The sequence below is a fragment of the Lagopus muta genome, chromosome 9, assembly GCF_023343835.1.
Source record: "Lagopus muta isolate bLagMut1 chromosome 9, bLagMut1 primary, whole genome shotgun sequence".
Lineage (NCBI taxonomy): Eukaryota > Metazoa > Chordata > Aves > Galliformes > Phasianidae > Lagopus > Lagopus muta.
Window position 1 is genome coordinate 22626378 of NC_064441.1, and position 23861 is coordinate 22650238.

General features: G+C 47.2%; 1 protein-coding gene across 1 annotated transcript in view; it reads right to left on the reverse strand.

The window, feature by feature from the left end:
- The window catches only part of GPC1 (glypican 1), a 160233-nt gene that overhangs the window by 73784 nt on the left and 62588 nt on the right, over positions 1-23861 (reverse strand). Inside the window, exon 2 of the mRNA XM_048955067.1 lies at positions 4911-5069. Coding sequence (XP_048811024.1) covers positions 4911-5069 — 159 coding nt within the window. The remainder of the gene's footprint in view (positions 1-4910; positions 5070-23861) is intronic.

The window sequence follows — 23861 nt, forward strand, 5'->3', positions numbered from 1 at the left end:
TGTTCAGCCACGAGGATGACAGCAGGCCGATGTGAGGCCCATGTTTGGGATGACTGCTGGCACGTCAGCAAATATTGCTGAGTTGCTGCCCATGGGGATGCCCAGCCACCTCCTGTCTGCTGGGGACGTGGGCATTGGCTGTCCTGCACAGCTGAGCCCACACACACAAACCACAAAGGCGAGGCCCTGGCATGGGGAAAGTACTTCAAAAAGAGCAATCTGGCCAATTAGGGGCTTACAGGTCAAAAGAAATGGATCTGAGTCCCAGTTGTGGCTCCAGGGAGCAGCCGGTGCTGCTGTCAGGGGTGAGGGGGACATGGGTGGCTCCTTTGGGTGACAAATGCCATGCCAGGCAGCGACGGAGGTGCAGAAAACACTCCCTGGAGTTACCTGATGCAAGCACCGTGGGTCCCTGTGGTCCAGCTGTGCACTGCTTAGATTGACTGTCACCCATTTCCTGCACACAGCAGTCCTGCATCTCTTGGATCTTTTGGTGTGCGAGCCATCAAATCTGGATGCCTTTACAATTTTGGGCTGGCAAGGTTTGGTTCTCATTGAGTGAGTAAAACATCCCCCACATTCAGATTCCAGCCTGGATTCTGCAGTGCCGCTTTAGCAGCCAGCAGCAGGAGTCAGCTGCACATCCTCCCAGCCACTACCCTCAAGCATTCCCAGCACTGATAAATAAATGTACCTTACAAACTCTGTCAAAGACACATTTAGCTGAATTTTAAAAAAGAAGCCTTCAGAAATCTCTAGGATTTTAGCCACCAGCACATAACAGCCTCTAGGATGCTCCCTACCATGTAACATTTAAAACAATGATTTATTTTCAGAGGAAGAATGTAACCATCAAAAAGTAACTCTCAAGCCATGTTAATTAGCTGCACAGCCTGTGCTTCAATATAGGGGATTTCCAGCTACCAATCTTCAAAACGATGGAAGTTTCTATGTGATACCAGCTTTCCAATGGGCACCTGCATATAAAAGTCATACATTTTAATTCGTGACTGATCGCTACAGCTTAAAAATCCCAGAATTTATGATGAACAGCTTTTAGACTGCGCAATGCAGAAGGAAAGCAGAAATTTTTGGTTCAGCTTGTTGATATCTCCTAAAAATATGAAGCAGCTCTGAAAGGCGAGATTTCCTGGCTCACAGCTAAAGGTCAGCAGTCACACAGGGAGTGCTACACATACCTCAACGAGGAAGAAGAAAAGATTGGCACAGTATCACAATATAATTAAAAAGTGACTTAAGTGGGGAAAAATGGAGAGGACGGAGACAGGCAAGGACTACATCCCAACAAGAGAGCCTTCACAGGGGGCAGAGAAACAACCCTGTTTCCTGCAGCCTGCAGCCTGTGTCACAGGAAAAAAGCTCATTTTCCTATGGAAGCTCCCCCAAACCCTCTGGATGTTTGTAACTCGCTCAGGGCCCAGCACAAGATGTGATGGCACTGGAGAGGTGAGCTCTGTCTTTGCAGCCAGCAGAGGGGGCCCGGTGCAGCTCTCAGCTGCCTCCTGAAATCCCTGCCAGAGCAAAGCTGCTTATCCAAGTATCTTGCTTTATAATATCACATTCTGAAAGTTTCCAATACTGAGACTGATAGGGCTATGAAACATTTCCCAAACTCTGCCCCAAACCCAACTGCAGCTCCCTGCTGAGCCCCAGGACATCAGCACCAACAGAGCAGCCATGCACCTCGCCCTGCCAATGAAGTGCCCTGCTCAGACCTCCATGATTGTCCTAGCACTTGCTCACAGAAAGCACATCCCTTCAACACTTCGGATCTGTGGTTTTTTATCTTTTTCTTCTTATTAAATTGAAAACAATTGGCTGTGGAGCAAAGGAGTGCTTTCAACTAAAAGTTTAACAGCAAGCCAACGACTGTATGCAGAGCTCAAATTGGATGCCCCAGATCCTGCTAACCAAACTAAAGCAAAACAACGCTCCGGTAAGCAGGCAAGCAAAACTGTAGGCTGTTCAACTTTAAATTTAGCTCTGGCAGATCCTGGGGGAAGGGCATCCCAGCAGGCATCTCCTCTGCTATGGAGGGAGAGCAGTCAAACCACAGATCTGTTTTACATGCATGTCTATACCTATCATCTGCATTTCACGGGCACAATTTCCTAAAAGTACCTCGTATGAGATAAAGGAGACCTCACTGTCAGACACAAAGTGGCTGTCCCAAAAGCAGCCCAAACTACAGATGATAATTGTGCAATCTGAAAAGAGGCCTGCTGCTAACCTGGAGCTTTGCAGATCCCCACCTGCAGGACAGATTATCTTCTGAAGCCAAGTGCTGAATACCAGCAGAGAGAACACTACTTCAGAAGCATATTGCTGTAGACTTGATATTTCATTAGCTGGAGCTTCAGGGCAATTTGCAAGTAGAGACTATTGCCATGATCAGCAATGAGATTACAAAAGTAAGATCTGCTCTGGTGAATCTGAGGAAGATAGCTCCAGGCCTACAGTTCAGTGTACCACACCTGCTAGCAAAGAATATATAAATAATTAGACTTCTGGGATGCAAATACTACAGGGAGGGGTGGACATCCCCATCCAGGGGCCAAACTGAGAACACAAAGGCAAGCCATGCATCAACACCTCTGCAATCTCACAAGCTGCACTCTCTAAAGCCTAAAAAGCCAAACACAGACATGGGGAAAGTGGAAAGGAAAAACCCTTTCTAGAGCGCAACACAAAAGCACTGTGAGAATCACATCATCATCAGATTTAGGAATAAATCAAAAACAAAGGCAATGAAAGGTCTCTGCTTTAACCACTTGGCCACAGAAGCTGCTGACATGGAAATGCAACAAAACCAAGCGTCCAGTGCCTAGAAAGTCTGCTTCTAGTCTAGAAAGACAAGAACTCGTGAGCTGAACGTTAAAATAAATTCCCTACAGCTTCATGCAGCACTACCTGCAAAACACCTCCGTTAAGTGTAAGGTTAACATCAGTTGGAAAATAGGTGGTTTCTACTACGTTGCTGCAGCAGTTACTGTGATTTCATTGACCCATCAGCAGAACTACCTTAATTTTAAACCAGCTATCCAGCAGCTAAAGAAAACAAAACAAAAAACCGCGTACAGGTAAACTCATGCTTGAAACAAAGACACAGCATGATGAATGCTTTTTAAAAAATGGTGTCTTGCATAAATCATAAGCTCTATATTGATTGCAAGCAAAGTTAATCAAACTGAAAAAGGTATAATGGGAGCAGGAAACATCTTCCTGGCCTTGAGGGCTCAAGTGAGGTTATATCCACTGCAAAACACTAATGATCTGTGCATTATGGTCTGTTACAGCAATGCTTTGCTTATTGAACACTTGTTGTTTGGTGCTTTAAAAAAAACAGAAACAAGAACAACACACTTGGCTATGCACAAGAATTAATCTCTGTTTTTCTAAAATACTATTAATAAGGAAAGCTCTCACAGCTCTAATTGGCACTCAACATAGGCATCCCTCTCTGAGATGCTTTTTTTTGCATACCATTATTCTTATTGCTGTTATTACTATTGATCCACCAAAGCATCACACTTCAGTGTCTTTCACTAGGTAACATAACCCTCAAAGCTTCATCAAGACTTACACTCTCTTTCATGACACAGGTAGAAGCCTGTTCTTTTGAGTATTTGTGGCAAAAATAAAGACCAGATGACCCAGCCAAAATTCACAAGAGGCAGAAAAGGGAGAGGACGCTGAAGCTGGTGGATTTTCTGCATTGACCTCTGCGAGAGGCTGGAGGGGCAAGTGTGCTCAGCAGGGCTCCCATTCAGCTGACAGCCTGAGCAGCCATCATGGCAGGCTCTTTTGAAAATCTTGGCTATCACTTTTTCAGGCAGGTGAAAATAAATTAATTTTGAGCTTTAAAAGAATGTCTTTGCCGTGGTCAACCCCGGCCACACAGCTACAGTGCAGTTTGCAGAGACACACTGCCTTTTCTTTCTATTCAGTGCAAAAGCACTTAATCTTGGTTATCAGCTCCCTGAAGGTCAGGTTTATTTCTTTAGATCTATTATGTGCTGTTTGAAATTTCCAGTTCCACCTTTCTGGCTATTATAGCTTCTTTCTCCAACTCCTATTCTTTTCCTGGTAACTCCACATGATGACTGCTGATAAAGTTAGGAGGACCGTGATTTTAAATGCCTGACCTTCTTCAAAATCTGATAATGGATACAGTCTCTGAATCATAGGTCATCTCAATTTTGCTAATAAACCATTCATTTCCAGTGGCCTTCAAGGCCTTGAGGCTTTCTGTGCACTACAGAACGTATTCTTCAGGGAACAATAAAAGTAAGAGAGCCATCCTTTGCCACTGCTTGGAACACTACAGGGGATGCTGTGCTCTGGAGAGTGTGCCTGCCTACCACTACTTAAGTGCACTGGCCTCTAAGTTCTTTGCTCCCATATACCATTTTCATACGTTCATGCAAAACTTAAAGGTATAAACATCTAACAGGAGCTGAACTCTTCAGCTGCAATTCACATGGAGAAAATAGGAAAAATCCAAGCCTCCTTAGGCCCTCCACATCTACTGAGACTATCCAGCCACCTTTACCGTAGTCTGCAGCTTCCCATGCCAAGTCTTACATCAGTCTCTCCAACATTATGCTGTTGTGGTAAGACCTGATTACGTTATGCTTGTAAATGCTGCATCTGTGCCAAAGGACACAATTTGATGGCACAAGTGCCTGCCAGCCTCCTGCAATGGCCTCACTGAAACGGAGTTCTCAAAATGACCGGTTCTTTCGAAAACACAGCCTGAGGTATAATTGCTATTGAAGGTCAACGCTTTGGACAAACTACTGAACAAGATGCAGAGGGAATTCATATTGAACATGAATACTGCAGTGCCTGGGACGTGAGCAGGAGGTGAACAGAGCAGTTTTACTTACTGTCAAAGCTTTTGTACTGTGCTGTTAGGATCGTCTGCACAGAGCGGCCGGCCTCTTTCATCATGGCTTCAAATTCACTTCGGCTTTTGTTTGCAAAGTTCTCCTCCATCTCGCTGGTGCAGCAGGTGTAGCCTTGTGGACAGATTCGCAGGTGCTCCCCTAAAGTGAGAGAAAGCACAGCTGAGTGGCCAGCTCTGGAAAGGGAAGGATTTCACCCCAGGTGACCTCAGAATAAAAACATTCCGACTTCCTGATAACCTGGCCTGCATTATGCATCTGCTTGCTAACTGCAGTTATCCTATGTTAGTTTAGCAGCTGGTCTGAATGCAGGTAGAGGTTTTCTCATTCTGAACTGTGATGGAAAGAAAAGTGAAGGCAATAAAATCCACGCACTGGGAAGGAAATAAGAAATACAAGTATGTCCTGCCCTGTCTGCCTTAGACAGAGCCCAGAAGACACGAAAGCCTTTCATGAAATGACACACTAATTGTCCTCATTAGACTTCACACATCTCTTAGGACAGCTGTGTGAAACTACTTTGCCAAAAAACAAAACCCAAAAACCACAAGGAATAACCCCTCAAGTCCTATCTCTATCATGAGAAGGGATTTCTAGAACCAGAGAGATAAGACTAGGGAGAAGTTTTCAAAATACAGAGGTGTGCTGAAAACTGGTGGAATCTGGGTGGCCAATTATCCTCCACACATTTTGAAATTTGCCCATTTACTCTTTTTACAATGAAAAATCTTATCTTCCAGAAAGAAACACAACCACCCCCCTAAAAGAATTGTTATGACAAGCATTGATTGAATATATCCTTTATAAGGGTATAAGGAGCTAAATAACTATGTAACTATAAAGAACTATAAAACTGTAAGGAAGGACAGGAAAGGTAAAGTGACGCGGATGTTAAATTGAAATATTCTTCAGAAGTTCCTTCTGACCCTCCTCAATCTCTTTATTCTGGAGAAGCAACCATTTGCACACGCAGACTCAGCAACATTTTGAGAACAATTGCAGAAGCTTTTGAGAGTCCTCAGAAACAAAGAGACACCCACCTGAAAACACACCTCACACTTCTCCTTGCCCAGCAACAAGTGTTCATGTGAACAAAATCAAGCATCGTGGTTATTTCTTTCAAAGAATATAAAAAAACTTTTTACATTATAACTTAAATTGAGATAAACCAATTGCAAAGAACAAAAATTTATTGGGACTGCCAGTGATTTTGCTGGCAGTTTTATAGGACTGCTGTCTCAATGTCACAGCTTAGACAAATACTTAAAATCCTGTTTTACCTTACGTGCATCAACAGCTGAACCTGCACAGTCCCAGAGTTTCCCACTGAAGTCCTGAGTTATTTCCAGCCCAGAGCCCTTAGCAAATGCATGCCTCAGGTTAAAGGGTCTTTAAAATTGGGCATGTGTCCTCCCCTTGTCAATCCCACACAACTAGCAGCCCAGAAGTCATTCTGACAGGAGAGCTCCGTAGCTGATGCATTTGAGGCAGAAGCCATTCAGAAGCTTGCATTGGCTGGCACTGGGTTCCCTGCTGGCAGACAGCTCTGGAACCACCTGCAAGCAGGTGAGGTGACACTGCTCAGGAACACCGAGGTTGCGGAGGAATGGGAGCAGGACAGGGCCTGCCGCTGCCCAGCTGTGGGGGAGAGCAGCCCCACGGTGCGCCCAGAGCCGCTGCTGGGCTGCACTGCCTGCGGGTCTCAGTGGCTGCAGGCCCAGTGCCACTGCTGCAGCTCCGCATGGGTCGAGCAGCCTCACGTAGGAGCCAAGAGGCCAACAGCAGCAGCGTGTGCTGCTGGGCTAAGCCTTCCTCTTGTGCATTTCCTTCCAGACAGCTGGAATTTTTTTACAAGGTGCAGCTTTGTTTCACGTCACAGCAAATTAATATCTTCTTGCCCAGTCTCTTCTGCCTGATTTCTGCTTCCACAGCATTTCTGAGCAGAATCAACATTTTATTCACTGTTGTTTTACTGCTGCAAACATTCTCCCACACTCCTGTTACCGTCCCAAGGATGAAATGATCCCTGTTAGGGACAGGCTCTGCCAGGCTTGCTGGCCGGCAGCATCAAGGCTGGAAGGCTCAGCCTCAGCCACCAACAACCCCTTAAAGTTTGGCAAACAAAGGCCAGGCGGTGGGAACGGCCCTCCTGAGAGCCCCTTCTCCTGACCATTGCACCCAGCCTCAGCAATGGCTTCCTGTCCCTCTTCTCCAGGCTGCAGCGAACCCCAGCAGGAGCATGAAGCACCTAAACGGAGCCCCAGTCAGAACTGTGCCACCAAGCCCAGAACCGTGGGGAGCAAACAGCGGGCTCCAGAGACAAAGGGAGAAAGCAGGAGCCCAGCAGCCTGGGGCAGGCCTGCAGCATGGGGCTGACACTGGGGGCTGCAGCCTGGGCAGAACCATGCCTGCCCCGGGGAAGGAGGCAGGCGCCCAGGAGGATGGGCTCTGTGCTGCACCTCAGCTGCCCATCAGCAAGGCGGAGCAGCAAGATTCTGAGGTGCGCTAATTACAGCGTGACATGATTACAGTGTGACATGAGCAGACAAAATCCTCCCTGCTCCCACCCCAGCCTGCAGCGCCGGGTGTGTTCCTGCAGTGGCAGCGGTCCAGCAGCGCTCTGCTAACAGAGCAGCACACAGCCTGCAGCCAGCGGAGAGCAGAGAAAGCGGGGGGAAAGACAGAAAGGGAAAAGGCAAACTCGTAGCTAAAATTGCTTAATTTTACACAACTTAGGGAATCAAACTGAGATTTTTTTTTTAAATGCCTGAATCCAGAGCAGCCTTAATTCCTTTTGATACAACATTTACATTAGCTTTCTACAGGAGGTATTTGTAGGGTACTCAGCACCACAGCATTTTATCTCAGTGGGAAGCTAAGTTTTCCTCATTTGTCTTTGTATGCCTAAATTGGAGTGTACAAAAAAGTCTTACAGCTCTGCTAGAACGCTTCTCTTGCTTCACTTTTTAACCTGACCCACCCTACCCACCATTATTTCAGTGTTTCTTTAAATTGATTTCAAAATAAACATACTCTAGACTGTATTTTTGTTTTCTCTGTATTTCAAAGTTCATTTGTTTGCTAACTCAACATTATGTCATTGCTGACAGTGCACTATAAATACCTCTGGGTTCACTTGGCTGGAGATTATCTGCAGGTATCTATGGAGAGCTGAGATGTTCTGCAAGCAGTAAATCTGCAAGATACAGTGCACTCTTCCTCTCTACTGCTGCATCAGAGAAATTTCCTGCTGTCTGCAGCTGACACGCTGCTCACCATTTGCTCCCAGGTTGGGAAAAGCTTTGCAGAAAGCAAAAGAACACAGCAGAAGCCAAACAGGCAGCAGACAGAGGCTGGCCGAAATCTTGAAGATAATAGATATACTCCATATATACTCAGACCAACTCAGTCAGGGCATGAGTGCCTGTAACTTAAAACCCAGACTTCTCTCATGGCTCCAGCCTTCCAATCATGGCCCACCGCTACGCAGCATGGCACAGAGGCACCCAGCTTGCAGTGGATGCCTCAGCTCATACCAGCTTTGCTCTGCTTTACGTGCTCCACATTTAAGACATGGCTGCCTAAGTACAAGAAGAAGTACTTTGGGATGCCCAGCTTCCTCCTTGCAGAGCTACCTGTTTGCCCAAACCTTTAGCAACCAAAAATGTGTGGTTCAGTAAACGTCTCACGAAGAGTGGGCTGCCAAACCAGGCTGGGATGGACTTCACAGTCTCCTTCAAACAAAGACGGAGCAGAGCATCCATGAAAACAACACCAAATTCCTCACTTACAATGAGCAGCCCTGGAGTGGAGTAGAAAGGAATAGGCAGGAGGCTGAGGACAAGAAAATATCACACTGCCTGGCTACAGGCTTTGATTGTCCTTCAGATACCCTCTCAGCTGGCAGTGCTAGCAGAATGCTTTGGCTATCAAGTTCATGACTCTGTTTGAGAGTGCCAACTATCAAATCACTTCACCACTTGTGCCAGAGCCCCCACGAAGAGCCCTGCCACACACAACACTGACTCAGCGGGGCTCAGCCCCAGGCAGGCTGCTCTGCAGGAAGAACGGCAGGCATGGGGGTCTCAAGGCAACGCCGAGAGCTCTCAGCTCCTTTAGCCATGGAAATAGTGCTCACATGATGCAGGAGATTGAATTTATCACAATTTTTGCAGAAGGTTGGGGGTTATTTGGATGTGTTAGAGTATCTGAATGCAGATTATTACAAAAATAAATTCTGGGAGGAATAATTTATTCCTGGCTGCGATAAGTCCATCATGAGTCTTCCCTCTTATTTGTAATGCTCATCCCACCCATTCTCCAAACTGCTCCAGAAATTCCTCTCACGCTCCTAGACCCAAATCCACCCCTACTGCTCCATTCTGGCCCTCAGCACCCGCAGCCCAAAGCCCATTCTCAGGGGCTCCTTGGGGTCAGGTCACAGACAGCTGGGCTTGCTGAAATCCCACGCTGCTAAGAGCCCTCCTGCACACAGCCTGAGGAAGGCAGGGCACAGCCCTGGGGCTGGTGCAGCCAGAGAACACGGGAACACCTGGTGAGCTTCACTTCTCTCCTACTGGCCTTGCTAGGCACCTAACAAACAGGCAGTGCAATGAAAGCAAATCCCTTCCTTGTGCCTCCCTGCTTGTCCTGCTTCAGGTGCTCCTGTCCTCACCTCTCTTCAAATACATGTTTTTGAAGAAAATACGATCCCCAGATTGATTTGGAGCATGCTGGTGTCACTGACAGCACAGCCTTTCACACTGGTACCATGAAACCCACTACCATGGTACCTTTGAAACCCAGTCTTGTGGCACATAATTTGCAGAGGAAAAGGGGGAACCCAGAAACATGTGACTAGGACACAGCCTTGCAGCTGATCATCCTCGCACAAGGTCCTCATGTACTTCTCATTCCAGATGTGCTGAGAAACATTAGCTGCCAGGCTTCTTCCCAACACCTCTGAACCCACGCATCTCTGTAAGGTGGACAGGGAGCAGCTGCTCTCACAGCAGCTGCCAGCATCAGACTGAGCTGAAGGCCACACCGCTCTGTTAAGGGGAGCACAACTCGGGAAGTCTCCTGCTTTGCAAAGGCTGGTGTCAGCTCGGCGCCGTGCAGCCCGTCTCCTCGCTATGCAGTTAGCTGTGGCCAAAATGGGAGATCTATTTTCTGGTTGTGTGCTAAGAGTATTGGTCTGTTTGGCTTCACTTTGTACGTAATGTCAGCGGAGTCATGCAGGCCCAAATATGAAGTGTTGTATAGCAAGCCTTCCAAATTTGATCAAAAGGCACTGAGCCGTGTTCCACCTGCTCTGAGCAATAGCAGTGGACAAGGATGAACCACTTTCAGAATGCTTTACCATCCAATGGTTGATCACACAGCCTGTGCTGCTTGAGATGAACTCATGTTTTTGTGCCAGACAAAGAAAACATCAGCAATAAAAACAGCCTTAAGACAACATAACAGCAAAACATGAATGCCTGTTTGCACAGCCCATCATTCCGGCCAGGATTATACCCAACAACTGAAAACGCAAGGACAGATAATCCATAAGATTTGCTCATTCCACTCTTTACCTTTCAACTCCTACCAAGATTTAATAAACTATCAAAACACTGTTAACCAAATAAGACAACTCAATCTGGCTGCTGCGGGGAGTTGGCTCCGTACCAGGTCAGCGCTGCTCCATAACTGCATTACAATGAAGCTTCGACCCGGTGAAGAGATGCAGGTATTTCTGAGAAATACCACAGCTGGCATCCTCAGAGCAAAGGACCCCAGGCAGGCAGAGGCCCACTCTGTCTTGCGGCCGCTCGGTCCGGCAGTGTGGCTTTCAGGGAGAGAGGGGATGGCATGGGTAAGACTGGGTGGGAATTTCCTCCTATCCGCTCTGTTCATGCGTTTAAATTCTTCAGACTCCAAGCTGTCAGCTCAGTGTCATGCTCACACACTGCAAGTGTGGTATCAATTTGTTTAATCCCAGATCCCGATGTCAGAAGAATTTATAAGGCAGGCAAACATGGGCAAAAAAAAGTTAATTAACAGAGGAGAAAGAGCCACCTTCATGTCCTGGAAAAATATTAAGTACAGAGTACTTAATAATATACGCCTTCAGAAATGACAGTTTGAGAATCCTAATGTCATCAGCACATGTTTCTGTGGCAAACTGCCCAAAGGAAGGGAACAGAGAAAATGTCACAAACGTTGACAACAGACTTGATTCTTACTGAAAAGCTCTGCACGAAAGCAGTTTACCCACTCACTGCTCCTCTGGGGCTGGGGAGCGTCACTCTGAACGAAACAACTGCTCCTGGTTTCTCATTCAGGGCCTGGATGTGCCCTTCGCCACAGGGGCTGGCTCTCCGTCTGATTCGCAGCCATGCACACGCAGCACAAATCAGTGCAGGGTGCAGGGATCCAAGCCTGTGTTTAAGGACAAAGTAGGAAAGGCCTTATAATTTGCAGTAGAAAATATCTTTTTTGGTGGTTGGAGAGAGGAATGAAAGAATTTGGCTCCAGGGCCAAATCCCCATGTACCACAATGAGGACCTCCACATCGCTGCACTGATGGAGCACCGCAACCCGGCGCTCCCGGAGCTCTGGAGCTGGCAAGGAGCAGCCCTGCTGCAGGAGGGAACTGATCCACCCCGAGAGGCTTCATCAGGGGAGCCACCACAGGGTCTGCAATTAGCACTCTCCACATAAATCAGTCTTGAAAGAAGCTTTCAGTTCAGATCAGAACAGTTGCAGGGATCAGGGAGGAATGCACAGGGAGCCAACTGTTGCACTCTTTCCCTTTCTCTGAAAAGCAGGAAACCCTTTAAAAGAACCTCAGACAAGGGAAGAATTATCCTGTCTCTTCGCATAACGCTTGTGGGGACGAACTGAAGTTGTTTGTCATAATCCATCACTGACAACCTCTTTCAGAGCAGTCCTGAGCACATCAGCTTCTTGCCAGATGTTCCGCTTTATTATTTTTTTTCTTCTGGGAACAAAGAGTCTTTTTATCCTCAGCTGCAAACTAAAATAAGATCAAACTGGAAACCTATTGCTCTTATCAGATGCAGTTTCATTTGTAACAACGTAGATATGTTAGAACATAAGAGGCAAAGCAATTCATTAACCAATGTTTTTCAATTTCCTCCCAGAAAATGTTCTGCTAGCTTTTCCCCCAGTTTGCTGCAGGAGGAAGCAGTCCAGGAGAGTAACCTAAAAGGCACTAAACTAAAATTAAAGATGCAGTTCTTTAAGAGATGATAGCTTTTGGCTTATTCCCGAGTAACCAAGAAAAACCCAAACCCAGCAGCGACAGCTTTCAGGCCTTATAATCCAGGACAGGAACTTGAGAAAGGGTTTGGGTAAGGGTCCTCCAGTCCAGCTGCTGAAGGAAAATGGTGACCCACTTTGGGATAAGGAGCAGGAGAGCTTCAGCACAGCTTCAGGGATGTTGCTCAAGAGTAGGGAGTGCTTGTGGCCAGTCCCTGTTATTTCAGCGGAAAGAAGAGGAAAACCTGGATTCCTCTTTCATGCCAGTTAGCATCCAGAGAACAAGTCCCTCTAGCCCCAGCTGAGCAGCGTGAGCAGTAGATGCTGGTGTGAAGACACTGGCAACAAACTCACTGGGTTTCAGACCCGTGCTAAGTGCTGAGTTCCTGTGATGCAGCCCTGTTTCTTAGCCCTGACACCTCCATGGGACACAGTGAGGGGATACACCCGCAGAGGAGGACGGCACACCTGGGGCAGGCTGCCCAGCGCTGCCTCCCTCCCACCACGCCATGGGCAGCATGCTCTGCCCTGCAGGAAGGCTGTGGCCATCCATGGGCACAGTGCTCCCAGCCCACACCGCTGTCTGCTAAAAGCACAGATCTGCCCGCTGAAAAGGGACAAATTAAAAACCCCAACTGCTCTGTCTGCTGGTAGGAATGAAAATGACTCCCTAGTGTGCAAAAAAACTTGCCTTCAAATAGTTATTAAACAAATGAAACTATTAGATCTAAACCTAATTTAGCTTGAATGAATTTGCAAAAACAAAATGCCTATGCCCAAAACCTAGAGAAATTAGGTTTAATGACAGTCAATCTTGAATTCCATAAATATGTGTCTTTTTAATTAAAAGGTGCGTGTAACGAATTGTCTGAACCACACAAATTCAAAATTATCCTTTTCAGATCTCTGTGAAAATCTGAGTTTTCCTTTGCAGCTGTAGGTTTATGTCATAAAAGAGGAGTGCTTATCTTTGCTTTACGTATCGGTGAGGATGTAGGAAGGCGCAGGGTTGCAGGGGCAGTTCTGGTTGCCGTGGGCTTTTTCATGTTGCATCTCAAAGCTTTGTCAGGTCCAGAAATGCTCAGTTTCCCCCCAGGCATTGCTTCGTGTTCTGGAGTTTTTGACGGGCAGCAAAACGGCAGAGGCCTTTCCTACAATTTAAGCCACTGTGACAGGAAATGCGAGCTACAGGGTCACCTCGTGGGAACATCAGTTGCAGACTTCTGGCTGGACAAAAATCACACAGTTGGTGCAGAACTTAGAAGAATGAGTCTGGAGCCTGCAGAAGCCTCTGGTCACTATGTGCAAGAGATCTGCAGCAGAAGGGATTCTACATGCTGCCTTCCATGCCTGCACAGGTGAAGCTTGTGCCATCGCTCTCCCTTTTGTGCCTCCATCCCATCCTCCCAGCTGCCAAGACACAGCGGATATCCCCAAGCAGCTCCTCATCCATTCCCAGAGCTCATGGCAGGGCTACTGAGAGCAGAGGGCTCAGTTCTGGCCCCACTGCCATGTTGTGAGCAGCCTTCTGCAACAGCCACATCATCCCCTGCCACTCTGTGCAGTAACAAGGGACTGCGGTGAAACGGGCTCAGCACTGCAATCCCAACACCCTGCTTGATCTCAACGTGGCTCATCCAAAATCTTACCAGAGAAATTTATTTTGGGCGACTCCTATTTGAAAACTTAATGGAAGTGTAGTTGTTCTCCCCTGAGCGCCAGGAACAGATGACTAAGAAATGTTGCCAGTATCTGTCTTTCAGCAAGATTAGTGCTGGGTTTGTGTGGTATCCTATTTATAACCTTGACAAACAGCTCACCCAATCATTTCATACTTAATCATAGCTGTCTGCCTGGCTCCCCTCAGAGAAATGCTTTTCAAAAAGTATCTGCCAACAACACAGGAACAAAAGGAAGCAGACCACAGTAAAAAAAAACTCGCTCCCCAAACCAGCAAACAGCTCACAAGCAGTGCAGAAACCAGGTCCTGGTAAATCACGAGGCATAATTATAGCATCATGATTCGTGGTACTGCACAGCTACAGTTAGTCAGCGTTTCCACTGTAAATCCCTATTTTCAGAGAGGTTTGCAGCTCAGCTGCAAGAAATTAGTCCATATGAAATTTGGCAGTAGAAATTCCAGAGTAAGGATTTTTGTTTTCCTTAACCATTTAGAAATCACAGAATCACCAAGGTTGGAAAAGACCTCTAAGACCATTCAGTCCGACCATCCACCTATCAGGACTTCACCACTGACCCACATCCCTTAGTACCACATCTACACATTTCTTGAACACCTCCAGGGACAGTGACCCTGGGCAGCCCATTCCAGCACTGACTGCTCTTTCAAGAGAAGTTTTTTTCCTAATATTCAATCTGAACCTCCCCTGCTGCAACCGAAGGCCATTCGCTCTTGTCCTATCACTGTTACATGGGAGCAGAGGCCAACCCCCACCTCGCCACAACCTCCTTTCCTTCTTTTGTAGAGAAGTTGTAGGGAGCAGTAAGGTCTCCCAAGTCTCCTCTTCTCCAGACTGACCCATCCCAGTTCCCTCAGCTGCTGTTTCCCCCCTATTTCTGAGGCTGTAGCAGTAGTCACAAAAAAAAAAAAAGAAGAGAAGAACACTTCTAGGTGCTTTTTGGTGGCTGGTTTCTGTCTCTCTCTGTCTCTCTGTGGATAATGGGACCAAAATGTAAATTTAGCTGGGATGTTCAGCTACAGAAGTCTTGAGTTTGAAGTTATGACTCCCACAGTCAGAACTCAATTTCCATCGGACACATTGGTGTTCGTATCCATGGAGTCGACTGCTATGCATTAAGGCGCCTTTACCCTCAGTAAACATGCCTATTCATCTAGTTTTTACCTAGTGTATACTTGATGGGATAGAGCTGTTAACATACATATCTTTCTGTCTTTCTCTGAAACACCATTTTCCAGGTTTATCAGAGATTGCTTCCTGCTCTCCCCCCAAACCCTGCACTACCCCTGCTGCTCCCCACGCACCCAGCTCCCAGCAGGGTTCCCACTGGCACGCACACAAGCATGAAGAAGTGTGATGAAGGGAAAGGAGCAATACCTGGCGGGACAATATTAAATAGAGCCTTTCACAATATTTTCACCTGCACAGAGATACTGACTGCTGTTTGCATGCCTGGGAATGTCAGAAAAATACTTATGGTCTTTTCCAAGCAGCTCTGGGCTCTGCCTCCTAAGAGTTCAGTATTTGAGGTGGCAGTTAGGAATTAAGAGATAAATGAACTCAGTAAGATTACTCATGTGCCTTCAATCATTTACAGGACTGCCAGCCAGGTCTCGGCTTCAGAAGGCTGGGTTGCAGCTCCTGCTGCAGCCATTACCTGACACAGCACATCCGCAGAGAACAGCTGATGGCAGTGCTGCAATGTCTCCACAGAGCACAGTTATGGTTAGGAATATCTCACAGAAACTGTCGTTCATTCAGTACTCAGCTAAATGTGTAAGGAGGGGTGAAAGAAGAGCTCTGCAATTTCAGGCATTTATAACCTGAAAGGGACCCATTCTTGACATTTTGGTTCCTGGGTCTTTTTCACCTGAGTGTCATTAAGAAACGGCAGATTCAGTTAGAATGCAGACTGTACCATTTTCTTTTCTTTACCCCTCTTCCCCAGAACGCAAGCTTTCGATATTCTGCAGCTACCTTGAAAGACTTTATGAAGTAGAAGACTCTATGAGTAGAAGAAACCACTTTTAAAACATGGATTGAATTCTCTGACACTGTCTATCCAAGTAGGTGCATTATTCCCATTTGGGAAAATCTGTGTATCTTCTGCATCAGGTCCCAGGAACTTAAGGAGCTCTAAATGCAGGATCCCAGCAAAAGCCACAAGCACTCCTTCTAATCCTATGCTTTCTGAGCTCTGATATGCACTGTTCTTGTATGACCACATTCTTGTGCATCACACCACAGTACCATCACCAATAAACCTGAAAGCAGGTTTATCAAGTCCACACATTCAGTTAAGCCAATGGGAAATGATTTTGGCGCTCTTAAAGCTGCAGTACACCATCTCCACACATACACCAGTCTGGCCCCTACTGCAATTCATGAGTATAATTCAAAGGCACCTTCTCTTTTTGCAAGATCTCAGAAGAAGTGTAATCCCAGTCCAACCAGGAAATGACAATACAGCCATCCTGCAGTCAGTATGTTTCTCAGCACTACCCTGCAGCATTCCTTCCCCAGTCTTGTTCCAGAGCTACAAAACCAAATGTCTGCAGAGAAGCAAAGGCTTTGAGATCAGCAGGCTGTCCTCTGCAGAGCACTCCTGCTTGTGTGCAGATTGCTTGCCTCCCAGCAGCAAACTCTATGGCCTTCACTGACTGGAGAGCAAATCAGGCAGGATTTGCTTCTCTGAGCACCCACGTAAGTAAACATAGCAATCCTCTTGGTTTGCTGTCAGTAAGCAAGTCATGTTCCAGCCTTCAGGCTTCCCCAGGGTGCCGCTAAGGGACTGTCCTCTCCTACCACATGTGGTCACACAGCTTGAATGCCAGTCAAGGTGAGCCACGGCAAACCTGGGAGGGAGAAAATCCATGTGGAAATCTCACGGAAACTGATGCTGTCACTGGGGATGCTCAGAATCAGGCTGGGCAAACAGCTCTAAATATTCTCTGCTGAGCAGCTCTGCATTTGCTGAGACACGTGGTCTCAGAGGACTCTCATCCTCCATTTCCCATGATGTTATGACCTGTCCATCTCCTGGCTAGAGTGTCAGGCACAGGCAGACCATAAGGGATACTCCCACACCTGGGCTGGGAATGCAGACAGCAGATCCACCATTAGAAATAAAGAGTGCAATAAGATCTGCACCTTTCATTGCATCCTCATTGCTTGTGACAGCTGAAAAAGCCTTCATTAATTCATGCACTATTCACACATTCCTTCACACACTATTTTTGATCTAGTTCAAACCCCAGTCATCAGCAGAACACAAACCTCCCGTTCCTGTTTGTGATGTGCATCATCTGGCCCCACTTGAGCAGCCACAGGGCAGTGGGTGCCCCCAGCTAGGGAGTACCCTTCCCCTCCAGAGCTGTGCCTCCCTGCCCCAGCGCTGGGACATGAACATGTGTGAGCTCCTCAGCTCTGTAAGCCCATGCCTGGGACTTCCTAAAGCCCTCTCAGTGTGTGTTGCCATCGCCTGGCTTGTGAGGACATGGGGCAGACATCCCCACTTCCAGCGTGAGCTCCCACCAACAACCAGCTGCTCCCCTGTTTCCTCAGCTCTGCAGCTGCCCCAGAGAGGCGTGACTCAGGGTGCACAAACCACACAACCCACATTGTTAGCTGCCTTCCACTAGCTGAGACTCAGAGCTACTGATTTTCAAGGCCGCACCTGACATGGGGAACAACTGGGAATGAATCAGATCAACTTACAGAGAAGCTGCTATTAAAAACCCCGTGCCTTTTCACTATGATGCAAAGCACTCGCTACAACTCCAGGCTGTTGCCCACCTGAAACCTCTAGCTCCTCCCATTTAAGTTGACAGCACAACTCCTCAAAGGTAGATGGACTGGGCCCCCAGAGCTTCTTAACTCTTTTGCGACCCACTGGCGCGTTCAAGAGCAGGCTAGTCAAACGGGAAAGAGCCTTCATGTCCATCAACCCTTTTCTGAACAGCAGAGAGAGTTTGCAAGAACAAAGGGAGAGCCTTTTGCTCTGTGGTTTTAATCACAGCTGCTGCACAGCAATTTGCCCTGATGCCCGGAGCGTGAGCAAAGTGCCACGTTTCAGAAGCACAGTGTGCTGCAAGTGAGATGCCCTACGAACACTGCTGGCCAAGCCCAAGATGGACTTGGCATTCCCTGTGTCAAACAGCTAACTTGTTCCTAGCTACAGCCCCTGTAATATAAGAAACTGGGAAAGATGAGTTTCTTCCACAAGTCCAGGATGTACTTTGATTTCATATTTTCGCCTGCCAAAAGACAGGGCTTTCTAGATGGATTTTAGATTATTTTCTCAGCCTGAAACATGATAGTTCAATAAAGTGATGCAAGGCTCACAAGAACAAGTTATCATATACCTCCTCAGGCAGTTCAAAACTACCAAGATTTCACGTGAAAGCAAAAATAGTAAAAAAAAAAAAACAAAACAAAAAAAACAACCAAAAACAAAACAACAGCTTCAGGGCAGGAAAATAATCTCAAAGCCTTATCACTCCCTGACACTCAGTTTTCAATGTGTCTCTTTTCCACAAAGCAAACCAAAGACTAAGTCATAAGATCGCCAGCCTGTCTGATCCCTGTGCTGTCAGCCCTGGCTCCCTCTCCATACCCTTCAGATTATTCATTTCCCTAGCACCTTCTAACAAGCCCTCAATCCGCCCATGGCAGTGGGTCCAGTTCCTTTCGAGCAGGAATTCTCTCCCTGCTCTGCTGCATGGGGCTGAGAGTGAATGCCAGCAGGGAGGATTTGCTTTAGCAAGGCTTTAATGCCTAGCAAACCCATGGTTCACAGCATGCAGGAAGGCACCCCAAAGATCAGAGTCCCTTCTGGCTTTGCCATAGGAGACCAGCCCTTAGCTTACTTCTGGGACATTTCTGTGTTACAGCCTGCAGCATTCAGTCAGCCTTGCCTCTTTCTTCTTCTTTCCTTCCTTCTCTTGCACCTCTTCCTCCACTTTCACCCATTCCAACTTTGCTGCCATCATCTGTCCTTTTTCTTCATCTCATAAATATGCAGCGTGCCAAGGGCATACTGGTAACTTCTATTACCTGAATGCAATGCTGGGGTCATCTGCTTACTAGGAAGAAGAAAAATCCATCAGCTGCATTGCTATGAATTTATTGTCTCTGTAAGGCAGAATGGGCACTCCTGCAGTGCTTCCTGCTAAAAGAGAACAAACTTCTTATAAGAAAGCTTTCAGAGTCTCAGGAAAGGAACACTGAATGGGGTGGCCGCGGATGGGGTGGATGAAAGTATATGTTGCACTGAGGTTCACAGTTGACTGGTTCATAGCCATACACTGTGCTTATTTTCACACAAAAGGCAATGCAAAGGCACTATGTCCCATTTTTGAGCTGTGACCTGAGGTGCCATCAGTCCTGGCAGTCTCAGGGCAGCCCCCAAAGTGAATGGCTGCCTGCTGGCACCTGACCACCGAGAGTCTGCTTTGGGTGAAGTGAGCGATGCTGGTTAAAGACTTAGATGCCACATCCATCTTGGAGATGTGCAGAAAAATGGCTGAAAAAGATGCTCCAGGACAAGGATGAGAATAAAACACCTCATCCTCTAAAACAGTTTACTCGTGGAAAACCACCACCGATTTGGTCAGTACATCAGCACAGCAATCCATCCGCATGCAACACATCTTGGCACACACACCCGTGCCATCGATTCGTGCAACAATTCCCCAACAGAAACAAGCCCAGCAGTCCCCATGTGAATGCCAGTCTGCTTACATGAGGGGGCTGTGGGTGGTGAAGCTGCAGCATGCATAGCCCACCGCACTCTTGACATAATGAAGAAAATATCTTCCCATAAGAGGAGTGAGAATATTACTTCCCTGAGGGTTGGGGTATTAAATTACCAGCCTAGGCGGTTTTAGCAATGTCTGCAAGGTTTATTTTGATCCTCACTTCCACACACATGCAAACTCCAACATCAGCTTTCCTCGGGAGCATTAAACATTACAACGTCGTTTAAGAAAACAGATACTGCCAACAGGCCATGAGAAAGATAAGAAAGAACCTGAGTGTGCTACAGGCTGTAATTGTTTCAGGATTTAGCCATCGAAAATACACTTTTTGTATCCTGCCAGGAGATAGCATCTATTTTAATCATCATTGCTCAAGTCCCTCAGATGCTGCTTAACAGCTCTATTCAGACTCAGAAAGCACAATGCTGGGCTGGCTGTCACTCCTGCTTGTGATCACTATTTGTTTCCTGCACGGCAGAGGGCTGCTGTCAGCTAGGCTGTATTTTTTCTTTATCCTAAGTGATGAAAGTAAGGTTCTGGGAGGCCCTTAGCAGAGCTTACACCCTTCCCATTCCCAGCAGCACAGCCACTGCAGCACTTTTGGTTCAGTTCCCTGACCAAGAGCCTCTGTGCCTGGTGATCTGGTGTTTACATCTCCCACTGGTTAGTGATGCAGTTCACCCACAGCCTTACTAACACCAAGTGCAAGCCTGGCTCCTGAGTCTAGCCTTTTCAGCTCATGTGCTTATCCCTTATGTCTTCCAATCTCTGCAGACACAGTTCAGTCGGCTGAAGAGGAAACAATACCAGGGCTGAAGCCAGGCAAAGCTATTGCACTCAGGCAGCAGAACCGTGGCAGCAGCCCAGCCCAGCCCAAGGATGATGATTAATATTTTCAAGTATGTTTTGTTATTTGGAGTGATCAATTTCGGGCATCTTAAAGAGGCTTTGTTTTCAGAAAGTGCTGAAGCTTGCCTTTCAAAATTCAGTTTCCTTTGTTGCTTGGTGTCTTCAGAAACCCAGCGGATCCCAGCACCACAGGCATACCTTCCTTGTTCACCTCAGGGCCCAGCAGCGAGCAGCCCTGCTGAGAGAGCAACACCAAGTTCCTGCAGGAGTAGAAAGGCAGCAGGATGCGTGTGAGGAGGTGCTTACAGCCAGGCAGATTCATGCTGACGGGCATCAGTGCAGGCCGCAGGGCAGGCTGCAGCTCACTGGTGAGCAGGGCTTTGGGCCCAGATGATTCAGAACAGCAGATGCTGCTCAGAGATGGGAGAGAAATCGCTGTGTGAAGCCTTTTTGAAACACCGGGGAGCTGAGTGCTGTCTGTAAGGACAGCAGTAGGTTTATAAGGAGTGCTGCTGAGCCCAAATCACACCACTTGAGCAGCAGGATTAAAGGAAGCCATCACCCAGCACATGGAGCCAAACCCAGCAGACAGAAGTATGATTCCCTGCCTGCCCTCCTCTCCCACCTCCTAGACAGGCCCAGCCGAGCCAGCAGCAGGCTGCCTGCAGAGCTGTGTGAGCCATGCTGCTGCTGGGCTGTCAAGCACACAACCCTTGTCCTCAGCCTTCACTCAGCCCCTGACCCTGCAGGGCCAACACGGACGTCCCCTACTGCAAGGCTGGCTTCCAGCCCTGCGCAGAGCCCAGCTTCCAGCCCTGCACAGAGCCCAGCTCCTAGGCCGCTCCACCTGAGTACCACCATGTCCCACTTGACATTCTCTGTTCCTTGGGGTATAAAAAATCCCGAGCACTTCTGGCCTCTACTGCCTGATCCCAAACCCATCAATATATTCTGCTACCTGCATGCACAGAGTTGAGGTGCTTCGTGGGGCTTGGCCTCAGGGACCTGAGTGCAGCTCTCACGGCAGCACTAAGTGCGCAAAGTGAGCAAGCAGCCATAACCAAAGAGGAGTGAGAGCAAAATCTTGCCAGTGAAGTGTCCCCAGCGTCACCATCCAAGTTCCTTAATTCAGCTGAAATGGGTCTTCTTGTTCCAAGGAGCGCTTCACACAGATTTCTTGTAAGGTGTCAACTGAGTGTGAATGGCATGGGAAGGAAAGGTGCGAAGTCTAGATTTCTCAGATACTAATTTTATGCTGTTTAAAATATGTTAATGGATGATAGACTGATATCACCAACTACAGTAGGCATTACATCATGTTGCAGAGAGTGCATATGGTGTCCAGAGGCTGCCAGCTAGACCCGGCTTGACTAAAGCAACCATAAAAGCTACACTGTTGACATTACAGTAGTAGACTGTTTCTTGAGCTCGAGTTGTTTCTAAGGTATCATCCACCATCTGCAATAAAAAATACTGAAGTTTCCTTCTAAAATATATTTTGGAAAAATGCACCCCAGGACACAGAAGGGCCAGTCTGCTCTTTGCTGTTTAATAGCAGCTCTGAGAACAGACATCCATTTGGCCACTGGTTCTTGTGCTTGGTATGCAGCACTGAATACCAAAATGTTTTTATCAGCTCTTTGTTCAGGCTGTACAAAAACAATGAATTCACATGAGATCACTTAACTCAGTAAGTGGACTTTAAATATATCTGAAGCTTCAACAATCCAAGAGCAAGAACAATCTGCAGAAACCATAGAACCAAATGCAGTCTTGACCTGCTTCATTTCTGCAGCCTGGTTCTGCCCCAGAACTCCTTCCCACGTGCTAACAGTACCTGCAACTCCTTTCTCATTTCCTGTCCACGCTCTGGACAGCGCTGGAAATATTTTGCTTGCAAGATTAGACAAAATCCCATGTATTCAGCCCAGCATGGGTGCTGCAGATCAAATACACAACCCATTTCCAAAACCATTGCCTCCCCCCACTTCTTTTTCCCCTGTGTCTCTTTTCACATTGCTATTGATGAGATTAAATCCTCTTCAGATGAGCTGCCCAGCAGCTTGCACACACCAAGAACCTTTTCAGAATGCCTTTCCAATTCCCTGCAATGACATGACAGAAGTTTAAAACCCAGAACTTCATCTTCCTGCCTTCAGCATGCAGCCGACTGCTGCACAAGCAATGGCACAGCCCTGTTCAGTTCTCAGGGAGTTAAGCCTGGATGCTTCATGTTTCGTCCAAGTCACTCAAGTAGCAACAAGAGAAAACCTTCCTGCAAAATTCCCGGTGCCCCCAGTGCCCCTGGGCACCACAAAAGCTGTCATTTGCATTCTCCAATTCCCAAGTGTGGAGCAGAGTTCATCCATGCTGAATGCATCCCTACACCGTCTTCCTTTCCTTTCTTCCTTCCAGGCCAGGCTGATCAGGCCCTGTGCAACCTGATCCAGCTGTGGTGTCCCTGTGCATTGCAGAGGAGTTGTACTACATGGCCCTCAGAGGTCCCGTCCAGCTCTAAGGATTCTATGATTCTGTCACTGCTGTCCTCAGCAGCAGTTCCACCTGCAATGAATGCACTGTGGTCTGCAGCCTCACCTTGTTGCATTTCAGTGATTTGTTTTACATGCATGGCAGCCCACCAGCAGCCCAGGGCTCAGCCCCTTCCCCACCATAGCTGGCCCCACACCTGCAGCAGGCTCAGGCAGAGAGCATGTATGTGTCTACTGTGTATGCATGCAGGTACTGGCACTTGCATTCCTTCCCTGACCAATCAGCTTGCAAACTGGAGAGTCCTAGGAAACAGCTTGAGATGCTTCTTCTCCAGCACTCTCAACCAATTGCAGTTATAGAATATAGTATAGAATATAATTATATAGAATATAAATATATAAAGGAATAAGTAAAACAAATATGCAACAGGCTTAGTGCAGCAGTTCCTGGCTGACACTGGGTAAAACTTGTACTGAAGATGGCTTGCAGAGGGCTTTGCACATGGCGTATAAACAGTAACGCTTATTCTGCCTTCTCGAAGCCTGACTCTTCGTTCAGCCTACCTGGACATCTATAATGTGCACAGCTGTTTTCAGACCAGAGATGCTTTTCAAGATCAAAAGATTCACTGAACTGCAACTTATCTTTTTTTTTTTTAAACTACATCACATAAGAGAACCTGCCCTACAGAACACATGGGCAGTTACTCCAGGCCTACAGCAGACAAATGGTTTCAGCTCCACCAAGGCTCCAGGACCGTGGCACTAAATGATCTCCATCAACCTGCCCAAAGGCCCAGTTCTTCCAAGTCTACCAGAGGAAAAAGACCTTGTCAAAGAGCATTACAACCCAACAGCAGAGAAGGC